Raw genomic sequence first — 27,798 nt, 5'->3', positions numbered from 1 at the left:
CCAGCTCCCCCTCTCTGGATGTTATTTTGGCATAATTTGGGCAAAAGCTAGAATGTTCAACCACACCCTAACCCTACCCATAACTATATCCCTCCACCCATTAGATCTACAGAGGTGGAGCTGGACTAGGTCAAGCTCCAGGACGTCCAGAGAGGTGGAGATCAAAGTGTCCTTGGTTTGTAACAATTTTGCATAATGCCCCCATATGGTCTTGGCTGCCTGCGAACAATGTCTACTTTGAAACTACTCTCAAACACTGTATTATCAGACCAGTTCATTTTCTTTTTATATTTTTGTTGTTGCAGGCCGTATGACTTTAACTGCCTGCTCCACCAAATGGTTGAACACATTTTGAGTCACTATATTTTATTGGGAGGAGTACCTAAGTAAGCTGATTGAACCATCTCTACCATCTGGTTGAGGTATGTTATGCCCAAAAAAATCCACTAGATGTCACACTGTAAATCAACAGCATTTGTCACAACACTTCTTCTAACATGGATGTCAGAAACAAATACTTCACTCCTGCCATGTGAACTGTTCTTGGTGAAATTTTGGTATACTTTTTTTTTTTTTTTGTGACATATTACACTTTACTTTACAAAATTATGTTACTTGGTGCCATGAAAAACTTTAGTATGTTTTTAATAATTTTTCAAAAATGTGCTCAAACAAAAGGTTGGTTTGTCACATTATGGTAAACATAGAATAGCTAAGCTAATGTTTTCAGATCATCCATTTCTGCAGTCTGAATGGACTATTTGCTGAGAAATATAAACTTCTGATCATTCATAGCTACGAATATGACACAGCTATTGGTATTTCTTCATGAATATACTGAGATAATTTCTTAAGTAGGCTATGTATTTATTTGCCACTTTTGGATATTTTTTTAAGTAAATATGAATTCATAGAATTAATGTGTGGAAATCATAATTATCAGAGGCAATTCTTAAATGACAAATGCTGCTGTACTAACATTACTAAAATTGTAAGAGATTATTATTATTATTTTTATTTTTTTATTTTTTTACAATTACTAGATGGATGTCAACAGTTTCTATGGTACAAGAACGTGCGCTATTCAGGCCCTTGTACCAGAAAACCCCAAGATTCTGATGCTGATATAAGTGACGTTGATGACCCAATAGGGGATCCGGATTATTACCCTGTCCGGTAGCTGGTGACAGTTCTTTTGAGTCCCTGGATGAAGATGATGCTCCTGTTGATGATAATCCTGTTGCACTACCACACTTGACAGCGTGTTTCTTGAAACATAAAAGCCTAAAATGCCATTATATTACTATCTTTTGCTATTTTTTATGAATGCAGAAAGAATGTAATGTCTTTGGTTTTGTTACTTTTAGTTATTTGTGTTATTTATTTTTGTTTATTGTTAAAAAACAAGAAAACATATCATTTCCTGTGTTAAAATCAAAACCTGAAATATTTAATGGCAAACTTCAATAAATAAAATAGATTCAATATACAAAAATATTTTATTTTGATTATGTTTTTAAATAAATTAGTATTATAGTTTATATTTTCTGATTTTCATAGTATGTGTATGAATTCCAGTAGGCTACTTTACCATAAATTGACGTCAACCATTTGGTAGAGGCCGATATGTAAAAAAATTATGGGATTTGTTGAAAAAAAATACACTGAGTGTGGTAACTAGCGACATAAGGAGAAATGCAAACCAAAAAAAAAAAAAAAAAATCAAATGCCTTTTTCTTGGTGGGGCAGTTAAAGGGTTAACACATACACTTCATACTTACACATCTTCATACATACCCCATAATGACAAAGCAAGACACGATTGTGACAGAAAAAAAAAAAAAAAAAAAAATTGACAAGTATTCAGACCTTTAAGCACTTTGACAAGCACTTAAAAAAAAATAAAAAAAAATAAAAAATTTTTTTGCAAATTATGGAGGCAATCACTGTGCTCTTGGGAACCTTTAATGCAGCAGAATTTTAGTAGCCCTGCCTAGATTTGTGCCTGATCACAATCTCTTGGTCAGCAGGCTGTTAATGTGACCTTATGGCTTGTTTCTTGTATTTTCAGCAGTTTTACTTTATATAGACAGGACCAGCCTTTATCTAGCCTATATATAGTTTCCTGCAGGAAGCGCGTGCCTGACTGCTATAAAGGGATATTCCATTAGGATCGAACGTCAGAAGCGGATACTGGCACCAGGAGACGCAATGTCCGTCACTGTTAAAAACATTTCTGTTATATACAGTCCTATCAATCAGAACAATACCTTCTCTAGCGGGGATTTCATATCGGGACATGTCATTTTGGATCTAGCGAAGGACACGAAAATGCAGTCGCTGAGTGTGAAAATTAAAGGGAAAGCAGAGGTTTGCTGGAGGGAGCGTCACAAAAGCACCGTTGTTTACTCGGATAAGGAAAAGTATTATTCCGTGGAGAGGTTTTTCGTTCGGGAGAACAAAACACGTGGTAGGAGGAACTACAGTTGTATTTTTTGTGTTACAATTAGGAGAAATCAGGTCGATTTAACCAGCTTTATTTTGTTCTGTAACTTGATCTTGTAGGTAATGACCATGAGATGATGCTGAGAGATCCATCAGGACAGCCGTGTAAGTCTGGTCGCGAATATTTGATGAATATTGCAAAAAGAGCTTTGAGAATTAATCTGAAAAACATGCTGATCTCTGCTTTGATTTTTGACTTGTTAGATTCTTCGGTTGTGGCACCAGGCCGTCATGTTTACCCATTCACCCTTCAGTTACCTCGACAGTAAGTTACGGGGTTTGTTGCATTTCGACAAGTTCATTCAAGTAAAAGTAAAACCTTTGCTTTGCTCCTTAAATACATGCAAATGAACACTGCTTTAGCCCATTTAAAAGTTTTAATATCCAGAAATGTTCTTCCTCCTGCACATTGGTTATACAGCCAATGTGATCTTGGTTAACAATGGTATGCAAATCTAAAACGTACATTCAAAAGAGTTTGAATAAATACATAGGCAAAACAATGTAGCCTAAAAAGACAACCATCAGATTGGATAATGGGATAGGCCTACAACACCACACGTTTAGCATATACATTTCTCAAGTGGTAATGTAGCCTATAGGATTAGAACGTTTATTTGTGCGTTTCAAAGTGAATTAAGTGAGAGTAAATCAAAAAAAAAATTTTGTTGGGGTCTTAATACAGTTTTATCTTGCTGGTGTGTTAACCAATGCATTGTTTTGCCTCAGGATGTTAGTTGCAGTTTGGGGGTTGTATCACAGAAAATCTAACACTTGTTGGGTGAGGGGTATTGTGAATTATTTATTAAGTAGCCTATAACAAATAATTGTATCTGATCTGATCTGCCTCAGGCACTAAAAAGAGAATTATTGTAAGGCATGGAAATAAATAACGCTGCGGCTGTACCTTTTGATGTCATCATCTCTTTTTACAATAATCTATTCCAACATATGAAGAGTTAAGATGCAAAAGCCTCTAAGTGCCATCTGAAATTTTCTTCTAGAATGATCATTTTTATCAAGTTTGTATATTTAAGTTCAATAATTTGACTTAAATGGCAATGCAAATTACCTATTAATTGTCATTTAAGTGAAATTACTTAACTTAAATATACAAGCTTTATAAAAATGATCATTCTAGAAGAAAATTTCAGATGGCACTTAGAGGCTTTTGCATCTGAACTCTTCATATGTAAAAGGGGGAAGATCTAAGGCTACTTTTCTTAACACGTCTGACATCTTTTGTTATACAAAGTTACAGTATCTACTGCAAGAACAAAAACACTAAACAAATAATTATCTTCTGGCACTGCCAATTTGCTAAGTCTCACAGAAACATGCAGAAGTCCATTTGAATGGTGTACAACTTGGGAATGAAAATGTGATTGCACATGATTTTTCTTTTCTTTTTTCTTTTGAGCAGTTGAAAGGGTTTGTACATTCACATGCTTTCTAACAGCTTTCATTTTTGCTTCCACCAAAACTTGGGTTTCTTGTTTTACCTTAGTACTAATTACATTGGCAACTATCTCCTTTGTTTTCTTTCCAAGAAGTAAATCTTTTCATTTAAATAACTATGCAACAGCTTTGTTTAATTAGTTTCAATTAGAATAGTAGAAACGTTTATTTGTATCATTGCTTTGTTCGTCTAGTGTTTTTGCATGTATGTAAAATCAAGTCAAAGTCGAATCAGGTGCTTGAGTTCAGGAGTGCATTAGTTTTAAGTCCAAAATAATGCACTATCTGCAGGGTTTTGTACAGATGTTGGCAGTGGCATACATTTTGTGTTTGCTGCTTTAGTATTTGTAGATTTATTTTTACATGTTTCTATGGTATGCTGGAAAATATGATAATTTCATAAGTTTTAAAGGCTTTTATTGACAAAAATAGTCAATATATGCAAAAAATCTATATTTGCAGTGTTGACCCTTGTTCATAACCTCTGCAATTCGCTCTGGCATGCTGGATAGCCTTCTGGGCCAAATCCTGACTGATGGTGATCCAATCTTGCCTTATTAGTGCTTAGTTAATCACAATTTGTGGACTTCTGCTTATCTACTGGCTATCTACTGACCTACCTTTTTTAGGATTGACCACAGGTTGTCTATGGCAGTGGTTCCAACCCTGGTCCTAGATTACCCCCAACACTGCACTTTTTGGATATCTCTCTTATCTAACACACCCATCTGAGGACTAGGCGACATCCACACGAAGCCAGAGCTTTCCCTATCTGATCTTTTTTATTCCCTCATTCTAAAAAAAAAAAATCCGTAAACACAGCGTTGTTTACATGCCAGACCAGTATGTGGCGCTGAAATTTAGCCACAGAGATACACTAAACGCAGAGAAGAATCCGCCGGATCCGTCTGGACGAAACGCCAATACGATACAAAATGTTTACGTATACAGCTAAATGGGTCTCCGTGTGGACAAGGCCTTAAGCCGCCTTTCCACTGCACACGATATTTGCATAAGATTGTCGCATTTCGCCCCCTAGTGTCAGTCGCACGCAACTTTCATTACGATCGTACACAGCAATTTCTTTTATTATTTCTTTTTGGGTCTCCAGTAAACGAGTGCAACAACAAGAGCCTTTATTCTCCGTGCATTTTTAAAAGTATTAGGCTATGTGTTTCGGATATTTTTTTTTTTTTACAGTATTAATTCTGAACTTGCCCACACTGATTTGATTGGACTACATTGGAATACATCACATCAGGTCGGCCGGTCGCATACGGTCTATTCGCCTAAGTTCAGATATTTCAACGGATCCAAAGCTCAAATCGGATCCAAATTTTCCGCATACGCATATGATCGGAACTCCCTGCAGCTCCCGTACGATTCTCCATCGGTAATGAATGATTTCCGGTCCAACGGATGTCGTTTCTCGTGTGTAGTAGAAAGGCGGCTTTAGTCTTTACTAATGATCTTATGAGTTGAATCAGGTGTGTTTGATTAGGGAGAGGTATAAACTGTGCAGTACTGGGGGTACTCCAGGACCAAGGTTGGGAACAACGCTATCTCACGACCAATTCGTACGAATTTGTACGAGTGAGAAAAAGGTGGCTAATTCGTACGAATTCATACGATTTGTCTAAACCCAGGTGATGTGTAGGTTTAGGGGCGGGTCAGGTGTAGGTCATTCGTACGAATTCATACGAATTGGGCAACTCGTAAAATATGTACGATTTAGCACAAATCGTAGGAATTCGTACGAGTGAGGTCATATGAATTTGTACAAATTAGCCACCTCGTAAAAAAAAAGTTTGAGATCGTTTTGAGAATTGCTGTGAGATCGGGTTGGTTGGGAACCACTGCTTCACTGTACATGTGTCAAAACTCTGCTCCTGTTGGGCGACTGTGTTGCAGAGTTTAGCTCCAACTATATCAAAACACCTACCTGGAAGTTTCTAGTTATCCAGTAATGAAGACCTTAGCTGGTTCAGGTTTGTTTAATTAGGGTTGGAGCTAAACTGCTGGACAGTGGACCTCCAAGAACTGAGTTTGACACCCCTGCTCTATGGGATTAAGATCTGGGGAGTTGACTGTCCACAAAAATGTTGTTCCTCAATATTTGTTTATTTAGTTACTTTATTAAAACCCTTCAATTAGATCCTTGCCTCTGCCTGTTTTCTCCAGCTCCCACTCATTACAGCTTGCATAGTTCTTTGAGAATGTTTTTTTTTTTTTTTGCAATAAAAACTAATGGAGTGATGTATCCAAGTGGATCATACACAGACGAGACAACTGACAGAATTCTTCTTCATGCACATGGCTGACCCTTTAAGCTTACTGCAAATTTTAGTTTGTCTTACTACACACTACTTTATGCCAAGGATTAATTCTACAGGAGACTGTTGGACTCAAGATCAAGATCCTTTATTTCTTTAGCCCTGTCTGATTGGAAAATGGAAGCTATCACCATTCTACTGTTTCTGACCCATTTGTGCAGACGAAAACCACCCATTGAGCAGGCCATTTCAAGCTCTTTACATAATTTAATCGCATCAGCTTCAATTACCACAGATTTTAACCAATTGTCTACATTAAAGTGGTTCTTGATTGTCTCTATGATGATCAGAAGAGAAAGAGTCTTCGAAATCCTCTACAACTGGCTCTTGTTGAAAGTGTAAACGAACACAGATTAGGTTGCTAGTTAGGTTTGGTCCCTGGATGAGTTTACAATTCAGAGACGCTCTTTGAAAGGATGCTGAGCAGTCAAATACAACTCTTAGGTTTCTCTTTTTTAGGAAGTTCTATTCCATTTTGTTTGCTTAATGTCCTTTTGAGTTCTTTCAGCATGTCTACCTCTAAGAAAGACATTCCTCTTGATATTGTTTGTTCTGTTGAAACAGTCTTTTCAGGGAAGTGGCAAGCAGCTGTGCTTGTTGATAATTGTTTGATTACATCATCCTCTTTGAAAGTTAATTGTAAATAATAATGTCCACTTCGTAATTCCACACATTTTTCCACAGTTGACATAAATTGTAAATTGTCAATGATAAATGGAGTCAGTGACAAAGCTTTGAAAAAGGCATTTGTGGTTGTGTATTTTATTCATTAATTTATAATTATTGCATTCTAGTGGCCAGGTATTTAGTATCTTTATCATCCGATTTTAATTTTAAAGACCAAATAAGTCTATTCACAATCTAGTTATCAGCCAGTTGTTCACTTTGACCTATTATGGTTTAAATCAATAATTTACATGGTTGCACCACCTGATAAATATCAGTTGTGCCACCTGACAACATTAAATTTGCTTCAGAGATTTGATTGACAACCAAGGATGTATGCCTTTTTCCAGTTTGACAGGCAGTCTCTTACAAAAGACCATTTACAACCTAACTTAAGGGTGTTTTAACAGCATAAGGCCCATTACCATGTGCCATGACTATTAACAGGGTTCGTACAAGGTGCTTATAGTGCTTGGAAGTACTTGAATTTGACTTTTTGAAAGTCTTGGAAAACCTTTGAAAACAGCCATATTTCTGGAAAGGTGCTTGAATTATTGGAAGACACTAGGCTATGTTAGAAAATAGTGTTTAATTTTATTAATAAAACAATCTTTTCACATTGATATACAGCCATTTCACATGGCTATAAGTGTGATATTTCTCAAATAAATATTCAAGTATTTGATACAGATTTCATTCTTCTGAAAAATCATATATTCAAGGGAGAAAAAGTCTGTTTGAATAAGGAAAACAATATCTTTGTCATAGTATCCTTTTAATGGTTAAAATTACCACAGCCATTGCATGTGCTGCACTTTATTTGTACCATTTTGTTTTATTAGTGTTTTTTTTTCTATTTACCTATGTATTTATTTTTAGAATTCAAAAGATAATAAAGATATTGTTTGATAAGTGAGATGATTGTAGTCCTTGAAAACCAAAAAAGTCCTAGAATTTCATTTTACAGTATCTGTACGCACGCTGTATTAACAACTTTCCACAGTTCCATCAGTCTTGCAGCATTTGTTCCAATTAGCTATATAATAGGGGCTTTCGCACCGGAGGAACCTTTTCATAGTTCCTAGTACCTGCGGTGCGAACACGCCAATAGTTCTAAGAACTCTTTTGGAGGAACTAATTTAGCTCCTACTTCAGAGTCGGGTCTAAACCAACACTATAGGAAGGAACTATCCGTGACGTATAGGCTACTCTGATTTGCCGAACGCACGCGAAACACCAGCACCCGCCATTTTTTAAAAAGGCTGTGTAAACACAGATTATAGCCTATATATTTATTCCACAAACTAACTCTATGAACATGGAAAACAGTGATAGATGGGCCTCTTAACCTTTACGCTGAGGAGAAAATCCAAAGCAACTTTGAGGGAACCAAGAGAAACATGTATTTCTGCTCAGCTAGAAACACTGAACATCAATCACACGGCATACGCTAATAACTTTTCATTACTGTCTACTTTCTAAATATAATAGTTCTATCTAACATATTAGGACTGTTAGACAGATCGTAAACTAATGAACACGGAGAATGCGAGCATTGTTTATTTGCTCAGACTCTGTCGTTTCTCAGCGCCGTCAAAATAAAGGTCCGCAGCACCGTTAAAATAAAAGTCACAACAAGCGTGTCTTGCGTCACTTCAGAGTTCCTACTGGCAACCAGAAAACGTTCCTAGGGGAACCATTAGTTCTCGGGGAACCATCCTGGTGGTTAGTTCCTAGAACTAAGTTCCTAGAACTATCCGGTGCGAAAGCCCCTAATGTCTGCTTCTAACTGTGCTATTTTGACTTCACTCAATTGACGACATTTATTGATGAGTTCTTGTGTGGTTGTGTGCTCCGTTGAGACTTGCAACCTGTCTTGCATGTACAGTTTGGTGTAGACATTGACTTCCATACTGCTTACTTCCGAACCAGAGACTACACTACTTATCACAGATGGACTGAATTTTATAGACTATTTTTCTCCACTGATCTCGTAGCTTGAAGGGTGACTTAGGGCGTTTTCACACTGAGCACGTTTGCTGCTGTCCGATTCCGAGCGTGATTGTTCCCAGTGACCCCCAGCAGCGTTGGTCTGGTTTCACACCCAACTTGATTCTAATGAATTGTTGATTGCATTTGTGTTTATCTTACGTCATCACAAACGTGCACGTCACATGAAAGAAATTTAACACGGGTCAAAATATTGTATTTTTTTATTAATATGGTGCCATTATGCTCAGCTTAGTAAACAACACTTGGACTTGTATGTGTCACATGAAGGTGGCTTTCTGCTGCTTGCAAACAGACTCTTTTGAGGAGACAGTGGATTGACATTTGCTGCCCTGATTGCACTCGCTATGCATGATTACATTGCAGGCTCACTCTTGCTCATATCCCAGGTAAATCATCAGCACTATGATCCCTTACATGTGTTTTATTTAACTAAATGCATCATAATCGGCTAAAACGCATGCGCTGGTTACTTTACTTCCTGAACAAGCATGCTCCCGAGTCCGTGTTGCTTTCACCTTCATGTGAATCACGGCACAGCTCGAGTGCAACCGAACTCAGACCACCTCCTTCAGGTAGTCTTGGGTTCGGTACCCCGGTGCACACCCGAGTCCGCATGACTGCTTTTACATTAGCAATTTTTCATGCGAACCGTGTCCCGTTCCGAACTAAACTGCCAGTGTGAAAATGCCCTTAGATACAAGTTTAGGGTTGATGGAATTTCTAGTTCATTCATAAGTCAACATCTTCACAAAAAAGAGGATACAATCATAAAGCAAAACCATCCTCAGCCTTGATAGTAGTCAATTTCAGTACTTTGTCGACATGTGATATTGATATCTTAGTGCTGTTTCCAAAGTTCCATTTCAATTGCCTTTTGCTTCCTTGTAGGCCTTACACCATGTCCTAACTACATGCGATGCCGCAACATGCGATAAAAGGTATCTTTTCCATGTTAATCAGAATTTTTGTCCTAACCAGCCGCGACAGCACAACGATTCTATTTTAGAAACTTTTTTCAGATTGTTTCAGTAACTCGTAAATGTAAAATGGTGTAATATTCATAAATTTGATTACTTATCCATTTCGGTGAGAGTGCTGGGAGCTTGCTGAGAGAGCCCACCCACGCGCTCTTCTGATTGGCTGTGATTTTTGATTGACTACATTGCGTCCAATAGTCGCGTTGCGTCTGGTGTGGACAGTCAAATTATTTGTCGCTGGAATATTATTGCATCGCATCTGGTTAGGACACGGTGTTATACGGATCCAAATGCAGAAATGTATTGACAAGGTTTCTAGGTTGCCTCCTTGTGTGCCTGCCATCTTTACTTCCTGTTTTATTATGCCCCTTTCAAAAGACTTGAATGACCTATACTGAAGGGAATCACCATCAAAACAATCTGGGAGCAGGAATAATCACTGTTTTAAAATGTCAGTTTTCCTTTTCAAAATAGCAGTGAGAGATGAACTGTAAATTTCCCTTTTGATATGGTTCACTCACATTGCATCAGTAGCTGATGTGATGCGTATGGGGAAAACTCAGTTTTTCTCCGAATACTGAAGCCTGGTTGGTTCACGTCTGTGCACCAACTGATGCAATTAATTAATTAATTAATTAACTTTGGTTCAAACCAATCATAATGTCTACTCCCTTCTTGCAATCATCTTTCATTAAACCCTTCACAGTTGCCTGTAATTCTGTAAACTCAGACAGTTTTTGTTTCCAAATGTTTGTAAACAGTTTCATTAATTTCACTTGCTTCAACAAGAGCATCTATTTCATTTCAATGGTGTCTATTACATTTTCTAGTAAAATCAGTCTTTTACATCATTTTATAGGCACTTTTATAGGCACAATGATTATTGTCCATAATATGCAGAGCACTGCCCAACCAGCAGATGTCATTGTTCTGACCCTTAAGTAAATTTAATGGCTCATACAGTCTTAAGTAAACTGAATGGCTCATATAGCACATATTGAATATAAATATTACTTTTGCCAATGTTATTTTCAAGAATTTCAACCTTTTAATGATACTTTACTTTCTGCTGTACAATTACTGTGTTTACACATGGCATTATTTTCTTATAGGAACTTCCCACCAACCTTCAAAGCTTCAGTTGGAAAAATTATCTATACTCTGGAGACAAAACTATCCCGATCAATGCGTATTTCTAACAAAGCCAAAGCAGAGTTTCTCTATTTCCCCAGTCCTGATGTGTCCAATCCTGAACTAATGGTGAGACTATCATTATTCAAAATTCCATGCACTGTCTTTCTAATCTATATCATATGTTCCTCGTTTTAAGGTTCAGTTTCCTCTCTTTTACTTGTTTTGTCTGGTTTAGGCACCACAGTACAGAACCAAAGATGAACAAATGAATCTCTTCTCCTTTGGGAGTGTCTCCATGAACATAAAGACTGAGAAAATGGGATACTACCTTGGTAAAATTATATATATTATTATAACATCTCAGAATGTTTTTTTGTTTGTCAATAAACTCAAAGTTGGATCTTGTAGACAACCATTTTAAGGGGAGTCTTATTCAAACTATTTCTGAGTCTTTGTAAGAAGATGAAATGTATATAAAATCGCAAACATCTCTGGAGTAGGGGAGAGGTGGATGGACATTTTCATGAGTTTCAGATCATGTGATTCAGCTATTGATATAATTGACAAAAAAGTTACACATTTTAGGCATGAAAACAACCATAAGTCCCTGAACCCACGCACCACTTGTAGAATTATTATGTTTGGTTTTTTTTCAATGTAGCATAGACAGAGCTTGCACAAAATGTATACATACAATCATCATGTTATCACTACAGTTCTTTATACATTTGTTTATTGTGTATTTTTTTATATCTCATATGTAACATAATTCTGAATTAAGAGTCCTGTTTTGTCCAAATAGACAGAATCATAGTTTCTTGGTATAATTCATCAAGTAATTTTAATTTACATAATCGTGTCTTATTGTGTCTCACTATAGGAGAGGGCTTGAAAGTTTTGGCTGAAGTTCAGAACAATTCATCCCGTACAATCAAGCCAAAATACTGCCTGTATGAAAAACACAGTTTTTTCGCAAAAGGAAAGAGAAAACTTCACACACATGACCTTTTTAAAGAGGAAGGGGAACCTATTGAGCCAAGCTCAAGAAAAACCATCACCAAAGTGCTGCCCATTCCTCCCAGCCTTACCGTCTCTATCCTAAACTGTAGGATCCTCAAGGTTGAGTACAGACTCAGGGTGAGTTTCAGCATGACAAATAGTAAAATTGCAATGAAATGGACAAATACATTAGATTGGCCAGCCAGGTCTCATTGTTAATACATAGGTATTAAAGGGGTCATATGTTGGTTCTAAAAAGAACATTATTTTGTGTATTTGGTTTAATGCAATGTGTTTACGTGGTTTTAGGTTAAAAAAAGTCATTATTTTACACATACTGTACATTATTGTTGCTCTTCTATGCCCCGCCTTTCTGAAACGCGTAGATTTGTACAAAGTTCATCGTTCTTAAAAGCACGTGTGCTCTGATTGGCCTGCGATCCAGTGCATTGTGATTGGCCCGAATACCTTACACGTGTGACAGAAATGTCACGCCCCTTACCATATTTGGAACATCAGCTCCCAAAGCAATAATGACAGGTGATAATGTTGGCACTACCTTATCAACTCGAGCCCGAATCTGATCCAGAAAATGCAGATGACCAAGATGATCGATCAACTTTGCCAGCGCGACTGGACCAGAACGTATCAGATTGGTAAGGCAACACTTTACCAGTATGGGAACACTTCCCATAACACCTGATGTACTCGTTACATCATAAGAAGAATGGCATCTACGCTAATATTAGTCTCTCTGTTAATCCCAAGGTTTATCGCAGTCCACCGGATCCAAGCCGTATTCAGATCTGATGAAGGACCTGCGCCTGGACATGACGACAACGCAGTCCTGAAGTGTCAACTAGTCTCTCCCCTGTGAAGGGGATTATTCCCTTCCCTTTACCTCTGTACAGTTAAAACGTTGTCAAAATGATTCCAGTTCACATACACGGAAGCAACAAAAAATTCTCTATTATGAAAAGGCCAGACAAGTAATTTGGTGAGGTCAATTTGTAAAGAAAGACTACTCGCCTGCGCACATATATATGCAAACGCGCATACCTATAGACACGCTGTCAGCGTTTTCACAGATTCGCGTTTTTGAAGCTTACGCGGAGATAACGTTTTTCAAAATTTTTCACCGCCTGCACCTTGGAACCTATTTCAAGGTTTGCGTTCTCGAGCCACCAGGCACTGTTTTGTGCGGATGAGCGGGCCGGAGCGCAGTAAGGGTTTTCTGTTTGAACGGTGTCGTGTAAGTGGCCCCTAAGTTAATAACTAATGATCTTTGCAACGGAAGTGAATCAATCAAAACTAACTTTAGCTGGACAATAACTTTATTCTAGAGCTGATGTAAAGCCAAAACAATCTCTGTTACTGTAATTTCCTATTATCACTGTAAAGCTGCTTTGAAACCATCTATATTGTTAAAAGCGCTATATAAATGAAGGTGACTTGACTTGGTAAGGTTTTATTTAATTGGGGAAAACATACTTACAGGCTGTGTATGTGAGTCCGAAGCGCCAGACTGTACATGTAATGATGAAACTTTAGAATCAGCCTTTGTGCGCAGCTGGACTTGTACTCTCTGGAAACAGTCCTCTGAAAAATGTGCAGCACAGAGTCGAATATTTTGGTTGTACTGTTCTGGAACGATGTTGTAAATAAAGCTTAACCACTGTTTTCTAATTGTGTCCTCTTTTGGGAAGGCCAAACAAAGTAGTTTGGCTTTTGCAACGAAAAACACAGCGTCTCCATGACATGGCAGCGCCGGCGGCAACAATAATACAGCGAGAATAAAAGTTATGCCTTCTTTCTTTGTGTATACATTTGGCCAGTGTTATGAAACGTACTCGGTTACTAACGTAACCTCGGTTCTCTCTAGAAGAGGGAACGAGTACTGCGTTTTGCTAAAAACGCTATGGGAAAAGTCTCTTTTCACGAAAACACTGAAGCAAAAAATTATCCTTAATTTTCATATATGTAAAACGCGTTGCGGCAGCAGCAGACAGCTGAAGCAAGACGGTTTGTCTGCTCATTGGCTGCTCTGCGGCAACTGCATAAGCCTATCGAGCGCAGGCTGATGCAACATCAGGCCAATGAGGGCGCTTCGCGCCCTCCTCGCCACTTCCCGCCGAAACGGGCGTGGCTTATCCCTATAAAAGGAGCTCGAAAAGGCTGATTCACTCAATTTTGATCGCTGAAGCGAACCAGAGCAAACCAAACGCACGGCAGGGAACGCAGTACTCGTTCCCTCTTCTAGAGAGAACCGAGGTTACGTTAGTAACCGAGTACGTTCTCTTACGAGAGTTCTCTCGTACTGCGTTTTGCTAAAAACGCTATGGGAACCCCTTGCAAAACGCCGTGCGTGCCGGGACAAAAACACCAATCACCGGAAGCTAGTTCAGGCATACAGTGCATAATCACCGGATAGACTCACACAGAGTCAGGGAATAAGGGAGGAAGCCTAAATTCCCTAAACTGTAGCGTCCGTGGGTTACATTACCTCACGGGGAAAGTCTAAAGACGAAAGGGGTTTCCTCCGTCCTTATATAGACATGTCCTCAGACACGAATACGACATCACATAGCCAGGGCAGGGAGCCTGCACTAATGCGGGAAAACGTGGGTCTTACGTAGTTTTGCCCAGTAAAATCGGCAGCGCATAGCGCCTGTAAGCAGATTACACCGACAAAAGCTTAGCCTGCAGGGCGGGAACCTCTAGGTTATAAAACCTAATAAATGTAGACGGAGAGGCACAGCCCGCCGCCATACATATATCTTGTAAGGGAATCCCGCTAGACCAAGCCCACGAGGAAGCAACGCCTCTCGTGGAGTGCGCTCTAACTCCCAACGGGCATTGAATGCCTTTGGCAGTATAAGCCAGCGCTATGGCGTCAACTATCCATCTGGATAGACTCTGTTTCGAAACAGCCGTTCCTTTGGAACGACCGCTGAACGAGACAAAGAGCTGCTCTGTCTGTCTGAAGGCAGCAGAGCGGGATACATAAGTTCTTAAAGCCCTAACTGGGCAAAGAAAACTCGAGTCCCCCTCCTCACTCGACGCCGGCAGGGCAGCCAGGGAAATAACCTGAGCCCGAAAAGGCGTGTTGAGGGATTTCGGCACATAGCCGTGCTTAGGTTTGAGTATGACCTTAGAGTCATTAGGACCAAACTCCAAGCACGTCGGGCTCACAGAGAGCGCGTGCAGGTCGCCTATGCGCTTCACTGAAGCGAGAGCCATCAAAAACACTGTTTTAAGAGACAAGTGTTTGAGGCTGATAGACTGAATAGGCTCAAAAGGGGCACTTTTCATAGCCGCCAGGACTGTAGAAAGGTCCCAAATAGGGACTGAAGGAGGTCTGGGCGGATTCAGTCTCCTGGCTCCCCTGAGGAAGCGGATGACTAAATCATTCCTTCCCAGTGACTGACCTAGCGCTGAACCAGAGAACGCTGAGATAGCCGCCACGTACACTTTAAGCGTGGAAGGGGATCTGCCCTTATCCAACAGCTCTTGCAAGAAGGAGAGAACCTCCGTTACCTCACATTCGAGGGGTGAAAAACTCCGAGCCGTACACCAGCTGGAGAAAACCGACCACTTCGAAGCATAGAGCCGCCGGGTCGACGGCGCTCTAGCCTCAGTGATGGTATTTAAGACTCCCCCTGTGAGACCAACGGATATCCGTTGAGTGCCCACACATGAAGGGACCACAACTCCGGGTGTGGGTGCCAAATCGAGCCCAAGGCTTGCGAGAGGAGGTCTCTCCTCACCGGCACTGGCCATGGAGCGATGTCTGCTAACTGCATCAGAGCCGGAAACCACGCCTGGTTTTCCCAGAACGGTGCCACAAGCAGTATTGGGCATTTTGTTTCCCTGATCCGTTCCAGCACCTGTGGCAGGAGTGAGACGGGGGGAAACGCATATAGCGGGCAGCGCGGCCACGTTCGGGACAGCGCGCTGCTGGTCTTTGAAAAGAACACGGGGCAGTGAGCGTTTTCGTGGGACGCGAATAGGTCCACCTCCGCTCTGCCAAATCTCTCCCACAACAGCCGGACTGTTTGTGGGTGTAGAGACCACTCTCCTGGGGGAATGTTGTTCCTGGACAGTCTGTCCGGGCCCACATTCCGAAGTCCGGGCACATGCACTGCTCTCAGCGAACGTAAGTTGTGCTGAGCCCATATTAGGAGGCGTTTCGCCAGCCTGTACAGGGACGCTGATTTCAGACCGCCTTGGCGATTTATATAGGACACCACAGCCATATTGTCCGAACGGACTATGACATGTTGGTCCATGATGTGGGGACAAAAACGCGTCAGCGCGTTGTGTACTGCCACCATTTCCAGGCAGTTTATGTGTTGGAGCTTTTCTCGTTCCGACCACAGGCCGAAGCACGGTCTGCCCTCGAGCAGCGCTCCCCATCCCGAGGTGGATGCGTCTGTCGACACCATCGTCACCTTCGAAGAAGTCCCCAGGCTTACACCTGACCGGTACCAGTCGTTCGCCAACCAAGGTACCAGGGCTGTGACACAGTCCTGATTGACCTTGAGGCGCAATCGACCGGTTACCCATGCTCCGCGCGGTACCCGCGCTTTCAACCAGAACTGCAGCGGGCGCATGCGGAGCAAGCCCAGCTGGAGAACTGATGATGCTGAGGCCATAAGACCCAGCATCCTTTGAAACTTCCTGAGCGGGGTTAAAGCGCCCCAGCGGAAAGACTTCGCCGCGCTCTGAACGCTCAGCACGCGCTGTGGCGACAGCTGTGCTGTCATAGATAGTGAGTCCAGAACTACCCCCAGAAACGAAATCGTTTGACTGGGGATCAGTGAACTCTTCACCCAATTGACCGTGATACCAAGATTCTCGAGGTGATCGAGTAAAATGGCTCTGTGCTCTATGAGCTGAGATCGTGATTGGGCTAGGATTAACCAGTCGTCCAAATAGTTCAGCACTCTCATGCCTCTGTTTCTGAGAGGGGCGAGCGCTGCATCCATGCACTTCGTAAACGTACGAGGTGCCAGGGACAAGCCGAAAGGCAGGACTGTATACTGGTATGTCTGACCCTCGAAGGCGAATCTCAAGTATCGCCTGTGGTGCGACGCTATTTGTATTTGAAAATACGCGTCCTTCAGATCTATCGATATGAACCAGTCTTCTCGGCGAACCTGCGCGAGAATTTTGCTGGTCGAGAGCATTTTGAAACTGCGTTTCACTAACACTCTGTTCAGTCGTCTTAGATCCAGAATGGGTCTGATACCGCCGTCCTTTTTGGGGACTAGAAAGTATCTGCTGTACATCCCCTGTTCGCTTTGCGCACGGGGAACACGTTCTATCGCCCCTTTGCTTATCAGTTTTGATATTTCGGCGCGAAGTAGGTGTGCTACTTTCAACGGCACCGAAGTTTCGACGCGCGCTGTAAAGCGTGGAGGGCGTCGAAAAAACTGTAGCGAGAAGCCTCTCTCTATAATGCCTAAGACCCAGTCCGAAACCCCTGGAAGCGCTGCCCATGCTTCTGCATGGTTGGCTAAGGGCCGGATACAGAGCTCGCTCTGTTCGCCGTGCGACAGAGGTGCTACGGGACTCGCAAACGTAGGCGATTCGCCTGTGGCATTTGAGGCAGGGGGCGCGCTTGATACAGCGGGCGGAACGCTCGCCCTCGACCCCACAACAGTGTTTAGCTGAGTGAGGGAGGGCTGCGAGAGTCCCTTGGGACTCATGTGTGCAAGTATATGTGGGCTGAGAGCGGGCACATTTACTGATTTGGGCGCGCCGCCTGTGCGAGCAGCGCGCGCGCTCACAGATCTCGCTTTTACGGAGAGCCTGTGATCTGATAGACATAGTGTTCGTGGGCACTGGGCAGTGGGCACTTTTACTATGTTGGAAGCGCAATCGACCTGAGTCGATTTTATTCGCGCGAGCCCTAAGTGTAGGGCTGTGCTTGTGTGTAACGATGGGCACGGGGGGGTGGGCATCGATACTACATTTATAGCACCATCGGCCGTGGCCGGGACACCAGAAATCACACTCATTTTGGGATATATCTGGGTAGCCGTGAAAACGGCTTTTGTGTGCAGGCAAGCGGGCAGAAGAACAGGCTTGCGCTTTGCAGATAGCACTGGAACAGCCGCGAATCTTGGGGCTGAAACAGCGAGGCGCTTGGGTGAGAGGCCGGCCGCAACGGGACTCACACACCTGCGCTTTCCTAGCGGTGCTAGGATTTCTTCGGAACCTCAGGTTTCACCACAATCCTCGGTCGCGGCCCGTGCGCAGGGCGCCGGGCGGCTGATCGAGAGCGGGGTCTCGTGCTGCGCTGTTGTGGCTGCTGCGAAGATGAGGCCGAAGGCGGGGGCTGAGGCTGAGAGCTCCGCGGGGTCCGTCTTCCACGACTCGCCGCAGAACCAGAGCGCTTCGGTAGGAAGTGCTTGAAGGCTTGGGACGCTTTCTGGGCTTCGGTAAATCTCTCCACGAACTCGGAGAGAGAAGAACCAAAGAGGCCAGCGGAAGACAGCGGGGCGTCGAGAAACGCTGTGCGCTCGGAATCAGCCATCTCCGTGAGCGTTAGCCACAAGTGCCTTTCAGCGACAGTAGCGGAAGCCATGCACCGTCCCATTGCTTGCGCGGCAGCCTTGGTAGCTCGGAGCGTAAGGTCCGAAGCACTCCTTAGATCCGCCAAACAGACAGCATCAGGTCCCATCTCATCCAACTTACGGAGGAGATCTCCCTGGAAGATCTGTAAGGTAGCCATGGTGTGTAACGCTGACGCTGCTTGCCCAGCAGAGGAGAAAATTCTCGCGAGCAGTGATGACGTCATGCGGCAGGCTTTCGAAGGCAACACCGGTTTAGTCCGCCGTCCAGCAGAGGGCGGGCAAAGATGTGTCGCTATCGCCTGTTCCACCGGCGGCAGAGAGAGGTAGCCTCGGTCTTTAGCATTATCCAGCGAGGAAAATGCAGGCGACACAGATGAGCGCGTCCGCGCAGAGTAGGGCACGTTCCAGGCCTTCGCAACTTCTTCATGTAACTCAGGAAGAAAAGGAGCGGGCTTTGATTCCGGAGAAGAGCGCTCACCGGGGAGGAAGCTACCATCTAGCCGGGTGCGAGAGGGGGGCTCCGGTGCAGACCACTCGAGGCCGAGGCTCGCTGCGGCCAGCGCGAGTATCCGCATGAGCTCCGTCTCGATGCTGGCTCTCACCGAGGGCTTTTGGGCAGGAGGCGCGGGATCCTCAGAGACCGCCCAATCCTCGCTGTCCGAAGCCAGGAGAGAACAGGAATCCTTATCCCCCGACGCGGCCTCTGAAACGACCCCCTCAGATGAAGCGGCGGCAGACTGCGGGCGCTGAGCATCGGGGAGTGATTCGAGCGAGGCCGGTGAAGCTAGCGGGCGAACCGGCGAGCTTAGTCGGGCTGGAGCGGGTTCCGGGATCCGCTGCGAGCGCCGTTTCTTCCGGCGCGGCATCGCGGCGGTGAATGCAGGCTTCGCGAAGGATGCCAGGCGGGTCCTCAGAGCCACCATCGGCAAAAGCTCGCAGTGAGGGCAGCCGCCGTCAGCGAGCGCGAGCGCTGCATGGTCCTCACCGAGGCAGGAAACACAGATGAGGTGGTTGTCTCCCTCGGCGAGTGGGGCTCTGCACGAGCCGCAGGAAGGCATCTTGAGAAAGACGCCGCTCTTTTAGGGGGTGAGTGTAACTGAAACACCACACGCACACACAGAAAAAAAAAAAAAAAAAAAAAAAACGGAAAGCGCAGTAGGTACGGCTGTAGAAGGCGGCGTTGGCCAGCAGCTTCGAGGGCACGTCCCGCTGAGATGCTTGCTTCGACGACGCTTGCTTCCGTGATCCAGCGATGCGTGCGCTCCGCTGAAGAGAACAAAATTGAGTGAATCAGCCTTTTCGAGCTCCTTTTATAGGGATAAGCCACGCCCGATTCGGTGGGAAGTGGCGAGGAGGGCGCGAAGCGCCCTCATTGGCCTGATGTTGCATCAGCCTGCGCTCGATAGGCTTATGCAGTTGCCGCAGAGCAGCCAATGAGCAGACAAACCGTCTTGCTTCAGCTGTCTGCTGCTGCCGCAACGCGTTTTACATATATGAAAATTAAGGATAATTTTTTGCTTCAGTGTTTTCGTGAAAAGAGACTTTTCCCATAGCGTTTTTAGCAAAACGCAGTACGAGAGAACTCTCGTAAGAGAACTCTGCTCCCACAGACTGACGTAGATTTGTGGGGGCGTTTAAACAAAGCGTTTTAGGAAGGCGTGGCTGAGCCTTAACTTTTACAAAGAATATCTCTTTGAGTTTGAGACTTTGAGCTTTGTAACTCTGCAGATCTAATACATGCACAAACAGCTACATAACACACCAAAGGAAAAGGAAAACAAGAAATTGCATCATATGACCCCTTTAATACGTAACATTTACAGCTGCAAAACAAATTTTTGTATGTTTAAAAGATGCTGAAACAATGTGGACGTGTTGACAACATTTAACTGACACTTTTAGAAACAATATAGCATCAAAAAGATATTTTGAGCCAATTAATCCTACTCCTACCTCTAAACCTACCCATAACCATTTCTTAAAAATATGTACAGTTTTAAAGAAAAACATAAGACAGACAAGACATAAATAATTTATTTTATTGCAAAAATGTCAAAAACTCGCAGTCCTCACTAGCAGAATATAGACCTTATGCACCAGAGAAACGAGGGCGCCGCCATCTTTAGAATATTGTCTTTGAACTTCCGTTTTTCCAGTCGCTCTGTATATTTCTATGGCATTGCTGTCCAGGAGTAATTAGCTTTTGAAGTGGATTTACTTAATATAAAGTTAACAAAAGTTAACGAAAGTTATCATGAGGATTGTAATGTTTAAACCAGATGTCTTAACAAATGTCAGTAGACCGGGAAGATTTTAAAACGAGCCGCTTATTCATAAATACGCAGAATCGCTGTGAAAATAAAACCGGAAGTCAAAAGACAACGAGCGCAGCGCTGAAAAGGGGCGGGGCTACATAAGGTCTATAACAGTTTTGTATGAGGTATGGAGCAGAATTTAAGATATTAGTTGCTGAAAATCATTTCCCAATCTACTCTGTGAAGGTGCGCATTTCTCATTCCAAATGCACATCACACAAAATGCGGCATGTCACAATGAATAAAATTGATTAATTTAGTGAATTTTACGTTTTTGGTATATTATATGATTCTATTGTCAGTCACAGCATAGGGCTATACTGAGAAAATGCCTGTTTCCAACAGCAAATGGAATAAATATTAGGCTACATGATAAACAATGGTTAAACGATTACAGAAATGCTATTCATTTTTAAGGGTTTAAAGTGTAATATTGTTTAACAATGTAATCAAAACTAATTTGCAGCAGAAGTCATAGAACAGAGTTAAATGTTATCATTTTTATGTTAACTGCTTTTAATAAATGTGACTGAAAACAATGCCATTCATATGAAAATTTAATACAAAAGAATCAAAATAGAGAATGTGAAGCTGAAGTCATGCCCTGTTGAGTTCTGGTCTTGTTTAGATCCCATATTAGTAAGAACCTGTTGCCTTATTGCTTGTGAATTTAAGGCAGTGTTTTGAATTTCTATCGTGATTGTGAAAAATGTCGCCATTGTAGGTCATTCATGCTGCATCAGAATTGCCTCATATCATTGTTAAGGGAGAAAACTGAACAATGTAATACGTTTTTTCACCTTTGCTACGTGTAAAAACAAGGAAAGCAGGTTAAGGGGGCGACAAGACGACGGCAGATAGCAAATATATTAATAATGTCACTGATTAAACCCACTGCCTATCACTCAATAAAATAATCAAATTGCTGAGTGTTTTTGAAAGTTTTGTTTTTTGTTTGGTTTAAAATCAAAACACTGCCTTAAAATCACTAGCAGAAAGGAAGCGCGATTTTCCTAATATGGCATCTAAACAAGATGCTTAACCAACGCGGTGTGACGTCAGCTTCACATTCTCTATATTCCTAAATAAGGATTTGTACACATTTGTACAGCTGTAAAGTTAATACATAAATTTACATTTTAGTGCTGTCAATACATCAGTATTGTACGTTTTAGTGTGTATGAAAACATAAGTAAAAGGACATGTGGTAGAACCAATAGGCCTGCACACAGATTAAGTTGCAGCGGCATATCTGTGTTGTATTTTTAATTTAAAGCTGTATCTTGACATGTTCACTGTCTTTAAAATCAAGGTCTGTGCTGATAGCTCATCCTGTGCAGACAAAAGTTTCTGTTAACCACTTCTAATTGAATAATTTGTTGTTGGGTTTTTTTTGTGTTGGTTTTTTCAATGTACGTTTTGTGCCTAGGTCTGCCTGGATGTTCCATTTGCTTCGGAGATCAAATTCCCAGTAGTGATTCTTCCTCTTCAGTCATTATCAGGTGTAAGTAGTGCTACAAACAATGACTTTGGAATCTGGAATCAACCACCAGGTGGCAATGCGCCATTTAATATGGTTGAACCACCTGGCCATTGTGGTGCTCTGGGTTACCCTGGACCTCCTCTGAGTCAATATCCTGCTCCTGGTTACCCAGGACCTCCTCTCAGTCAGTTTCCTGCTCCTGGTTACCCTGGACCTCCGGGTCAGTTTGCTCCCCCTAGTTATGATGGACTTCCCGGTCAATTTGGTCCTTCAGTTTCACATCAGTCTGACTCATCAGCTCCACCTCCATATCAGGAATGTCATTTGTATCCACGGTGTCCAGACCACCTTGAAAAATCTTGACAAAATGATGACAAAATTTTAGAATCACCTTGTAGGTTTGTTTTCTGATTATTATTTTTTACCTAGATCGCTAAAATGATTCATATTATTTTGTGCCTATTTTAGAAAGTGATGTCGACTGTAATTAAAGGGGTCCTTTTATGCCCTTTTACCAAGTTTTGATTTTGTTTTGGGGTGTACTACAATGTTTTCATGGTTGATTGTTAAAAAAAAAAAGCCTTATTTCATATATTTTTACAGTTTTACAGCTCCTCTCTCCCCAGTCTGGCTTGAACGCACCATTTAGTTCCTGTTTCGATGAGGCCCCTCCTTCCAAAATACGGATTGTGCTGTGATTGGTTTGTTGGACCAGTGTGTTGTGATTGGCACTGCTTAGCAGAGAAGCGCATGTTTGGGAAATGTCACGCCCCTCCATAACTGCGAGGGGTGTTATCTAATGTCTTCTCTAATGTCAATATAATTAAGGATGGCGTAAATTTTAAACAAATTCAAGCCCGCTTCAGACCGCGACAATGTTAACGAACAAGAGGATCGTGCAGAATGGATTTCAAGCACAGACTTTGCAAGCACATATTTTACAGGACGTTTCAGAGTGCTATGTCTTTTATAATTTTTTTATAGATTATCTACCATTTAATCATATTTGTCGGATACCATGGTAATACAAACCGTATTTGATCACAAAACCATGGATAATTTTCCTAAGGAGCGGTGAACAGCCTTACAAAAGCAAGAGCTTACAAAAGCTACAGTAAACACTACATCAATACTGTAATGCTAGTTAGTAGGCTAGTGGAGGCAAATATTTGCCCTTTGTTTACATCATAGCAACTACATACAATTTATACTGTTAATAGAAAACTCAACTACAAATAATAAGACATACATACTAGTTGTGATCCATTATTAACAGATTGTGCCGACAAAGTGGGAACAGCTATGTCTTTCAGGAGAAGCTTTTGTCCGTAGCCTGCATTGTACTCTCTTAGGTTCTGGAAGTTGTTCTCCATAAAATTGCAGCGCACAGACAAACGTTGGGGTTATAATGTTCAGGAACAGTTTTAAAAATAAATTAACCACTCTAAGTTCATCTGCCTTAGGACAAACTTTGTCCCAATGTGGGAAAAAAACAGAGACAACACTCTTAATCTTCTCTAGCGCAACTCAACCAGGCATCACCCCCTTTTTTTTTGCAAATTCTGTGGGTGTAGATAATTTAAATGAGTAACATTGCGACTTCACAAGAACCGGAAAAAACACGTTGTCCAAAAGAGCTGTTCGTTGTAGTTTCTGTAGATTCTGTTAAAATATCTCCCTTTGGAGTGGACTCTGAGCTTTGTAACCTTGCAGATCTCTTTTTTTATGCTCAAACAGCAACATTACACACTGAAGTTCAAAGTGAAAAAGCATAATAGGACCCCTTAAAGGCACACTATGTAAGATTTTTGGATTAAAAACCACTAGAACAATGTTATATATTTAGTTGACTTGTGTATTGCATTATCCCAAATGTTTCCAAGAATGTTTAAATCCAGAGAAATTAGCAATGCATCGCCTATCAATGACATCATACCAGCGTTACCCTGTAGAAACCATGGAAACACCAAAGACGCTTTAAAATAGTATGTGTTTTATTAGACAGGTGAGCAATTGTTTGAATACATTCATTGACAGAAAATTAATTCTTATATAGCTCAACAGTTAGTCTTATTGTTTAAATCTCGTTTTCTTGATTTACCGCGAGTACCATGTTTTACCATACCTAATATCGATCTAGCTTACTGCAGTGTGTAACAAGTGTCTCATAGTAGACGCATAGTAATAATAATAATAATAATAAACTTTATTTTATATAGCGCCTTTAAAAGTAGCATCTCAAAGCGCTTTACATAAAAATATGAAATTAAAAGGTACATATACCTTTTAAAAGGTACACATAACAGTGCAAACAGTAAAAAACTGACCACACAAAAAAATAAAAAATAAAAATAAAAAAAACAAGCATAATAATGACATGAATCACACAAACGCTACCCTAAAAAAGTAAGTTTTAAGGGATGATTTAAAAACACTAAGGGATTCTGCATTCCTAATCTCAGAGGGCAGGGAATTCCACAATTTAGGAGCCAAAGAAGAAAAAGCTCGATCACCCATAGTTTTTAGCCGTGTTGTTTGGACAGTTAGAAGACCAGCTTCAGAGGAGCGTAGAGCACGTGTAGGAGTGTAGGGGGTTAGAAGCTCACACAAATATTGAGGGGCCAGATTATTCAAGGCCTTATAAGTGAGCATGAGAATTTTAAAATCGATACGAAAACTAACAGGAAGCCAGTGCAATTTTTCCAGGACAGGTGTGATGTGCTCCCTTGCACTGGTCCTTGTAAGAATTCTAGCAGCTGAATTTTGTACCAACTGTAATTTACTTAGGGTAGCTCTAGATACTCCAGCCAGCAAAGCATTACAGTAATCAATACGTGAAAAAACAAAAGTGTTGATTAATTTTTCAGCTACAGAGAAAGTCAACATGGGACGCAATTTGGCAATGTTTCTGAGATGAAAAAATGATGTTTTGACTGTGTTACGAACTTGATGGTCAAATGTTAAATTGGCATCAAATATCACCCCCAGATTTTTTAGTTTAGTTTGGAATTGTAAAGCAGAGCCATCCACACTTAAGGTTATGGACTCTGCTTTACGCAACTGATGAGGTGAACCAATAAGCATCACTTCAGTCTTGTCACTGTTTAGACAGAGAAAATTTTCAGACATCCATTTCTTAATCTCAGTAAAACATTGAGAAAGGAAAGACACAGGCATATTGACATCAGGTTTTGAATGTATATATATCTGAGTGTCATCGGCATAAAAGTGAAAGTTAAGACCAAGTGTTCTTAAAAGTTGGCCAAATGGAAAAATGTAAATACTAAAAAGTAAAGGGCCCAAAACTGATCCCTGGGGAACACCAGAGTGCACCACACCGACCTCAGACTTGCAATCACCCATCACAACAAACTGCTTGCGATCAGAGAGGTAGGACTTAAACCACTTTAATGCAGAATCAGAAACTCCAAAGATAGTCTCTAAGCGGGTGATTAAAATGGAGTGATCTATAGTGTCAAAAGCGGCACTAAGATCAAGAAGAATCAGTATAGATAAGCGGCCAGAATCAGAAGCCATTAACAAGTCATTTGTGACTCTAACTAGTGCAGTTTCCGTGCTGTGGAGTTTACGGAATCCAGACTGAAGTGGCTCAAAAAGATCATTAGAGGAAAGATGAGAAAGCAGTTGAGAAGCCACTGTTTGTTCTAAAATTTTGGCAAGGAATGGAAGATTAGAGATGGGACGAAAATTATTCAGATTATCAAAGTTCATGTTGTTAGTTTTGGGTACAGGGGTGACAGCAGCAATTTTAAGTGCTGCTGGCACAATACCGGTGCACAGAGAGTTATTGATAATTCTCAAAACAACAGGAGAGAGGGAATCAAAACATGATTTAAAAAGACAAGATGGTATGGGATCAACTCTGGAAGTTGAGGCTTTCAGTTTTGAAACCATATTACATAGAGACTGGGGGTCATGAATTGCAAAATTAGAGAGAGAGATACCAGAAAATGCAGAAATATTTAAGGAGGCAGCAGCAATAGTATGAGTAGTAACAATGTGGTTACGTATATTATCAATTTTGGTGCTAAAAATCTCCAAAAACATATTACAAAGGTGAGTTGAAGCAGGAACATTAGAGAGGCTGGGATTTTTAAGCAGCTTGTTGATTGAGTGAAACAGTAGTTTAGGATTTCTCTGATTGCTGACAATTATCTGAGAAAAATAATCAGATCTAGCTGACACAATTTCAGCCTTATACTCAAGTAAGCTGTCTTTCCAGGCCTGGTGATGAACAGTTAAACCTGATGTGCGCCATCTACGCTCCATTTTGCGACACAAAGCCTTCATAGCACGCAGATCATCATTGTACCAAGGAGCGGAGCGTGCAAAAGAAACAGATCGTGATTTCAAGGGAGCCAGCGTGTCCAGGCCAGACAGCAGCACAGAATTCAACACAGAAACGTTATCATCCAGATCATCAGATAGAGAATCACAACTTAAAAAAGTTATAAAGTAGCGAACGCACAGAGTAGCATTATAACATAACTTTCAACACACTCAAATGTAAACTGTTACCGCACATATATGACCGGAAGAAGTGGAAGAGGTCATCTGGGGCATAATAAAAGCTCCACTTCTCTCGAGCCAAAATCACGTTCATCATCAAGCTACGCGTTTGTTTTGAATAAGCTACCTCTAGTTGCGAAAAATTACATAGTGTTCCTTTAAAGTAAAAAAAAAATCCTATACTGTTTTTTTGTTTTATTTCTAAACCTTTGGTATAGTGTACATTCTCTTGAAAAAGATAAATCCTTCTTTATTATGAAGTATACTGTTCTCCAGAAATTTTCTATGCCTTATAAAGTTTGCTTATAAGGATTTTGATTTTCTGCATAAATTGTTACAAAATAATCCGATTTTCAACTGTCATAACAGCGGGTCTGCTTAACACGACCATATATTTTCATGCGAACTGAACACTGACTATACTGCAGTTAGATTAAGTATTGTATATATTTTCATTTATGAATGGATATAAAACATAAAACTGAAATTACTCATTAGTTACTCATATTATCATTGATAATCATCTGTGCAAAACATATGCTCTGCATGCATGTCCCCTCTGCCTGTCCGCATGTCTCAAGTTAAGCTCTGGGGTGATTGAGAGAGGATCACCAACATGAAGTGCATGTAGCAGTTTAGGCAATTCACTGCTGATTCAAGATATGAACATATTTCAAGGTATGACAAAATTCAGCCAATCAGCGTTCTCTAATCTAATCCAAAAAGAGAGAGATTTTATCAGCCCCAACGAGCCACAAGTTTTCATAAAGATTGTATTCAAGGTAAAGACGATTTTAGTGACAT

General features: G+C 41.4%; 1 protein-coding gene across 1 annotated transcript; it reads left to right on the top strand.

The window, feature by feature from the left end:
• Positions 1 to 2,059: 2,059 nt before the first annotated feature.
• LOC307158724 (arrestin domain-containing protein 3-like) lies at positions 2,060 to 27,294 on the top strand. Its single transcript, XM_079871566.1, has 7 exons — positions 2,060 to 2,470; positions 2,566 to 2,610; positions 2,710 to 2,770; positions 11,065 to 11,212; positions 11,322 to 11,418; positions 11,967 to 12,223; positions 22,411 to 27,294. The coding sequence occupies exons 1-7, from the start codon at positions 2,212 to 2,214 to the stop codon at positions 22,825 to 22,827; spliced, it is 1,284 nt and encodes a 427-aa protein (XP_079727692.1). The 5' UTR covers positions 2,060 to 2,211; the 3' UTR covers positions 22,828 to 27,294.
• Positions 27,295 to 27,798: the final 504 nt, after the last annotated feature.

The sequence above is a fragment of the Squalius cephalus genome (assembly GCF_949319135.1).
Source record: "Squalius cephalus genome assembly, chromosome: 5".
NCBI classification, from domain to species: Eukaryota; Metazoa; Chordata; class Actinopteri; order Cypriniformes; family Leuciscidae; genus Squalius; species Squalius cephalus.
Note: the sequence above shows the minus strand (reverse complement) of the source record. Positions and strands in the feature narration are given on the sequence as shown.